Source organism: Hyperoodon ampullatus (assembly GCF_949752795.1).
Source record: "Hyperoodon ampullatus genome assembly, chromosome: 3".
Lineage (NCBI taxonomy): Eukaryota > Metazoa > Chordata > Mammalia > Artiodactyla > Ziphiidae > Hyperoodon > Hyperoodon ampullatus.
In genome coordinates this window covers 14,114,604-14,121,653 of record NC_136916.1, presented here as the reverse complement: position 1 = coordinate 14,121,653, position 7,050 = coordinate 14,114,604, and the positions used below count along the sequence as shown (strand labels likewise).

The 7,050-nt window shown below is 46.4% G+C and overlaps 1 protein-coding gene across 1 annotated transcript; it reads right to left on the bottom strand.

The window, feature by feature from the left end:
* Positions 1 to 1,452: 1,452 nt before the first annotated feature.
* Positions 1,453 to 4,191, bottom strand: SKIDA1 (SKI/DACH domain containing 1; the record flags this gene model as incomplete). Its single annotated transcript, XM_079699408.1, has 1 exon — positions 1,453 to 4,191. One exon carries the CDS (start codon positions 4,189 to 4,191, stop codon positions 1,453 to 1,455), a length of 2,739 nt encoding a protein of 912 aa, XP_079555534.1.
* Positions 4,192 to 7,050: the final 2,859 nt, after the last annotated feature.

The following is a 7,050-nucleotide window of genomic DNA, read 5'->3' as shown; positions in this document are numbered from 1 at the left end:
ACTGGCCTCATCACATGGTGTTACAACAAAACATTACACCCAATAAATGCATTTCTTTCAGGCAAAAACATTACAAGTGAAAATGTCAACAAAACCATTCATTCCTGTTAACTGTTCTCCAATCTGGAATAAGTAGAAATGTATGGAACCAGGAATTTTAAACAGTGTTTTTAATTGAAAATAAAGCTAAAGCATGCTTTTCAACAGTGCAAATTTCCATAATTTTGATTTACTGCTTCCATCATCACAACATAGTACACCAGCATGGCCCTTACCAAGGGCTAGACCCTAACCATTTGCATGTTGAACTACTTTGATTTTAAGTGCAAATATAGATAGTCACCTCTGATTGTCACTTGCAGTAGAAACTCTCCTGCTCTATACACAGGATGGTCTGAAAATAGAAGTTTAGAGAGATTCAGAGAAAGTAAAAGGTAATAAAATCCAAGTGCCTGAGTTCTGGTACCAAAAAGCCCTGAACTAACTGTTATTTTTCATTTGGGGTATTCTTATACTTCTGACCCATTTTACTTTTCTCGGTCGCTTTTACTGCTTTGTCACTATAAAGAGTCAGACCATAACATATTCTGCTATTAAGAGAAATATTTTCATTGTTTTGCAAGTTTGAGGAGTCATGTTCAGACCACAAGGTAAGCAGGACAGTAGTAAGAGTCACCTAATTTAAAATTTGGGGTGAGAACACAAAAAAGGACTTTTCCAATCGCAAGGAGTGCCTGTAAAAGTAAAATCACACCCTTTACAAAAAAAAAGAAAAAAGAAAAAAGAAAAGACAATGTTATATTTACTTTACTCAGTATATATGAGGCACCTTTTACCAGCATTCAATCAGGACTCCCCAGTATTTCCACTCAAAAAAAAAAAAATAATAAGTGCAACGACTCTTGGAGAGGAAATGAGGGGAGAAAAAGATACCCCACAAACAAGAGCTCCAGTAGAGAACACTTCGGGCTTTCTTGCTACCTCACTGTGTAACCATGTAACCTAACAAACTTTCACTGAATTAACAGTTACACTTTCAGGTCTGAAATCTAGTGCGTAAACTTAATGGCTCATTGTAATATTTATTATTCAACCTTTTGACATTTATTTGTAGCAGTTGAATTGAGGTACCAGGTGCATTATTAGCATTGAAACAGTAAAGTGTTCCAGCTCTACCGTAATAACTGAGTTTTTACTTGAGTCTTTAGCCTGAAGTATAGTCTGTGGAATGTAAACCAACCCTTCTCCCACCCCGCCCCCACCCTACTCCAAAAAAAAAAAAAAAAAAAACCCGCAATGGAAAAAAAAGTAATCCGATTTCTGTCTTCAAAATGCGATAAACCAGGGCTCCAAAAGGGGTGTAACACATTAATGGACTTGTACAAACCATCCTGTGCAGTTTACAACAAAAGGAAGGGAATATGGTTCAAGAAAATATCTTCCAAAACGCTTTTATGAATTAAATTTCCTGAATTTGTGACTAGGTGGAAGAGGTATTGCAGAACCGCCCAGCTGCCATTTCCATATAGGATGGGCCTTGTGAGGAGGTTGGGAATCCTTAGTGGTGTTTAAGGAATACGCTGGCCACAAATCCCCATCCTTCCCAATAATGAGTGATGGTGGACAAGGAAAATTTGCCATGAAATTAAATGGCCTTTTCACTGCTGATGCTACATTGCTGGCTACCTTTTTGCGTCTGTTTATAACTGTAAAATCATCCAGTGTTCCTTCATGTGTCTCAGTTTTACCTGTAGGACGAGGACTTCTAGCTGATTTCAGATTTGGTTTGACTGGAGGTGTCTGAAGTACAGGTCGCTTTCCCAGTACTAGTGTCCGGTAATTTTTTCTCACCCTGGCACCAAATTTATATTCCCCATCCTCAGGTTGTGGAGAACCTAAAGTGCATGAAAGGCCCTGACTCTGAGCCAGTGGACTTAAGGAAGGAGCTTCTTTTTCAGGGCAGGCAAAACCTTCCTTGGCTGTGGTTAACAAGGCGTCCTCCTCTTTACTTTCAGTCACACTGTAAAACTCACCCTTTGTATCATTGCACTCGCACTTTAGCTTATTTGTAATAAGGTCAGGTTCATATTCTTCATTAGCACTACTGTCTTCTACTTTGATTTTAATATTGTGCAGAAATGGCAATGTCTTGTCGCCTGTGTCAGTGCAGGGATTCTCGGCTTTAGTTGCTGCTGCTGCTGCATCCACCTCGGGATCAGTTGGCGAAGAGGGCAAATCCGTAGCAAATTCAGTGCAATGAGGGATTTTGGAATCTTTTTCTGAATTTGCTGCCACTCCCGAAGAATCATTACTTAAGAACCTAGCAGCTATTGTGTTGTTATCTGCACAGTAAGTAGTAGGAGTTGCTTGTAGGCATTTCCTAGCCTCTCGGAGTATTCTTTGTTGTGGAAATGCATTGTTTGTCTTTGGGCTAGGTGAAGAGGCCCCCTCCGCCAGGCAGTTAATTGTCAGCTCAGTTCTCTTTACAGTACTGGGAATTTCAGAGTGTGGGAATGTAATCTCAGATACCCTATCGTTCCTTATCTCTGTGAAACAACTCCCCAGGCTGGCCGGGCAGTACACCGGAGACGCTTTGGGGGCCCAGCTCTGCAGATTCCACTCCTCGGGCGACTCCGCTTTGACACTACTCTTGAGGTCGGGAAGTCTGCCGGCATCCTCGAAAGCAGCGGGTTTGGTTGCAGCGGCGGCGGAGGCCAGATGGTACAAGAAGTTGGCCTGCGCCTGCACGCTGGGAGGCTTGCAGAAGCTGGTGCGTCTGAAACGGATGCTCTGCACTGACACTTGGCTGGAGCCGGAGCTGGAGTCCGACTCCGTGGACGAGTCCTCCTCCTCCGAGCTGACTTCACTGGAATCCGAGGCCCCACTGCCCCCCTCCTCCTCGTCCTCCTCCTCTTCCTCCTCCTCCTCCTCTCCCTCCTCCTCCTCTTCCTCCGAGGACACAGAGTTGCTGGAGCTAGACAAACTGGAGCCAAAATCTGAGTCGTTGGCTGCATGGTCCGAGTAGGAGCTGGACTCGGAGTCGCTGCTGCAACTCTCGGGAAAGCTGCCCAGATGGGGCTGCGGCCGGTGGTGATGAGGGGGATGGTGATTCGGCTGCGGCTGCTGGGCCCGGTGGTGGTGGTGGTGATGGTGGTGGTGGTGGTGGTGGTGGTGGTGATGGTGGTGGTGGGGAGGCGGGCAGAAGCTGTTAACCAGATGAAACCTCTCCAGGCAAGTGGCCCCGGCGGCCGCTGCCGCCGCCGCCGCGGCCGCCGCGGCCGCCGCCTTGGCTTTGTAGGACCTGGGCAGCAGAAGCAGGCGGCGGGCGCCGGCGTGGGGCTCCAGCAGGCAGTCTTTGGCGCCCCCGCGCTTGCGCTTGCACCGGTAGGTCAGGCTCACGGGGCCTCCGGCGCTCGCCGCCGCCTTGGGTTGGGGCCCGGCCGCCGACGCCTGGTAGTAGGCGGCGGCGGCGGCGGCGGCCGCGGCCGCGGCGGCTGCGGCGGCGGCAGCCGGGTGCTTGCTGCACAGCAGGCTCCGAAAATAAGCAGGGTCCGAGTGGAACGCGACGTAGTTTCCCTGGAGCGGGGCAGTTTCATAGTTTAGAGGGGGTTTGCAAGGCGAGCGCACGATTTCCGGGTAGTGCGAGCCCGGGTATTTGCTAAAAATCTGAGGTAGATGGGCGGCTGGGCGCACGACGGCGGCGCCCGGGCGCGGGGACTGCGCGCTGATTGGCAGGGGCCGCGCGGCTCCACTCAGGCCCCGCCAAAGTTGGTGCTTGTCCTTCCAAAAACCCGGGCGGGGGCTGGCGGCGGCGGCGGCGGCGGCGGCGCGCTCTGGCGGCGGCGCCTTTGTGGCCAGGGCCCGGCCGACCCTCCTGCGCTTGGTCTTGAGGACGCGCTCGGTTTTGCAGGAGGTGTAGAGCGCTTCCACGTCTTCCCGGGAGATGAGAGTGCATTTGGCGGCGTGGAAGGCGATGCTGTTGATTGCCTTGAGTTTCCGCAACTCCTCCAGATCGCAGTGGTGCTTTTTCACTTTCAGATGATCCATGCGCTTGTGCACGGTCGTCCTCGGGATGTTTTTCAGCAGATCCGTGAAGACTTGGGAGAGGGCAAACATTTGCTTTCCTTTAATGATGAGGTAGCCGAGCCTCACGCCATCCACCTCTTCAAAACCTGACTTCAGGTCTCCCATCTCGGGCACTAAACGATCCCCACCATTTGCAGTAAATATATACGTGACGCATACATACACATGTATGTATGTTAATCCTCCACCAGATGCTGCGTGTGTCTCAAGGCATCCTGCTAATAAAATAACAAAGACTGTTATTCCCGGCGAAGGGAGTGCCAAACTCTAGGCGAAATTATTGGGGGGAAAAAAAAACTATGAAATTACACTGACTTGATTCTTGCTTTTTTTTTGGTTTTCGTTTTTTTAAAAAAGAGGGAAAAAACCATCCGGTTTCTGATCTGCCAGTGTGTTGGTCTAAGTCCCCGATGCAGATCAGTACCTGGGCCCCTCTATTCCTTCCTTCTCCATTGGAGCACTATGATAATGGAATGTGAAGGGAGAAAGAGAAAAGAAATGCAGCTGCTATTCCCGCCGCTGCTTTAGCTACAAATAAAATGACAGAGTGAAGTGAGCTCGTCCGGAGACACCTTCATCAATTAATTCCCCTAAAGCCAGCGCTGATTGGACACTCCTGACAGGTGATGCAATAAAAATTGATATTCCACCCCTTCCCCCCAAAATCTCCCACTAATTAGCATACCCTTATACTGCCACCTCCCCTCCCAAAGTAAATAATACAGTCGGTATATAAATCTTTCCATTAAACTATCGGAGCTCAGAAACAGGCTGACTCACAGACTTCATCAGAAGCAGTGTGTGTACGCTTTAAAAAAAAAAAAAGCCCTGTATATTCGCCTTTAAAGGAATATTGCCTATTTTTGCTTTATTTGCATTTTACCGCTATAGCTATTATCATTTCAAAGAAAAGCATTTTTAAAAACATTATCAAGCCTAAATACATATACCCCACCCCCTTGTCCTTTGGAAAATGGAGCTTAAGTGAAAACGTGCAGAATAGCCTGGTATTTCCCTTATGGGAGTGGGGCAAGGAGCCCGGCTGGGAGCTCCAAAGTTAAATCCGCGCGGTGAACCACCCCAGTACAGACTTACGTTTTGAATTTCTCTCGATTATCCTTGTTTTTTTCCCCCCCCTAAAATGCCTTTTTATAACCAGAAACAAAGTTATTTGACCAAGGAAGCAGTTCAAGGCTCCAGCTCCGAAACACTGTAACAATTCAACTGGATTTTGGTTCTCTGCTGGGGGGTGGGGTGGGGAGGAGGTAGTTTCACGTCAGACCCATAACAAAGCATAGATAAGCCAGAAATGTGTACACTTTTCACAATTAACCAGGCTGGATTGGAGGCGGGATGGTCCTAGAGTCCCCAGCACAGCCTTAGCCAGGGTCCTGTTCACGACAGGTCAGAATTCCATGGAGCAGATTGCTTCTGTACCAAAGAAAAGAAAATGTAAAACGCCCAAGGTGCTTCCATAGGTTTTAGGTAATAACGATGAAAAGAAAGTGTTGATGTACGATGCAGACTATTTCAGTGCTCTGTGATGCTCTTGGTTGGTAGTTTAAATGAATCTTCCACAACTCCCATTTTTTTCCCCATGAAAGCCAAGCATCTGCTTTAAAAAAAAAATCACTTTGGATGAATATCAATATTGTTTAACCTCTTCTTAGTCAAATTAAAGTATATTTTGGTGTCATTTTCAAGGATATCCAAAATATTGCCAAATGAGAGCAAAGGTCTTCCCAGTCGCATTACCACGATCCCAAGGCGGTTTGTTGGCTGCTTTGCAAAATTCAGCAAAATCTTCTTAACTGTTCGGTGTTTGGAACTACAGCATAAATGCAACTCAGGCATTTATATGTTTCCTTGTTCTTCCAAAAATAGACACATCCGTGTGCTTAAAAGAATAAACGGATATTTCTGAGCCTGCAAGAAAAAAAATGTACAATAATTTCTTCCTTCACATTCAAAAGTTCCAGCTTCCCCTGCTCTGGTCTGGCTAGCACAAGCAGGTATGGCTGAGAGAGAGAGAGAGAGAGAGAGAGAGAGATTAAAAACCGAGGAATCAGACATACAAAAAGGTAGTTTGCATGAAATGAAATCTCGGCCATAGTTCCCCACCCCCACCCTCATCTTCCTTGTAATTTCCCAGGAATTTTGAAGAGAATTGGGAATTTCAAGAAGTGCATCCGGAAATTAAGGAAGCCTATTTAAGAGAGTCTGTAACTCAGAGGTTGGGATTTGAAAAGTCAGCCCTGGACTACTGTTGCACTCAGCACAGATGTAATCGCCGCTCTTCAACTTAATCAATGTGTGTACAAACCGCGATGTCTAGTTCTTGCCTTTGAAATCTAAGGCTAGCATTTCCATCCAAGAAATCAGAGCTACAGCAAATTACATTTTTGTCCCTTGAATGAGAGAAGGATCATTGAATGGATCTCGTGATATTTCAGGCTTTAAACGTAACTGAGAGGCAGCAATGAACAATGCCTCGTCACAGCTAATACCATCCACCGAGTTGGCTTTCTTTTGCATCTGGATCTATCACACCGCGTTTTTCTCTTTCACTTTCGCAGGAGGCAAAATGCTAAAGGTTTAAGCAGAAAGCAAAGTTTCCAGGAAAAGCAGATGCTGGTTTTTTTTTTTAAGTATAATGACCAAAGTCTACTGCTAGCGACAATAAGGTCGTTTTAAAATTCCTCCTGATGCACTTATATACTGCCAGCCCTCTCCCTCCCACCCCACCCCGTCCAGTTCCCCTCCCCCAGCTTTAAGATTTCCACCAAAGAGTCAAACAGCCAAGAAATAGTAAACTCAAAAAAAGCCTCTGAGAAGACATTACAAACGGTTGGCTAGAGCATTCTTTTTTTTTTTTTTTTTTTTTTTTGGCCAGGTAGTTTAGTTGTTCTCAATTCCTATTTAGATTTACACACACACACACACACACACACACACACACACACA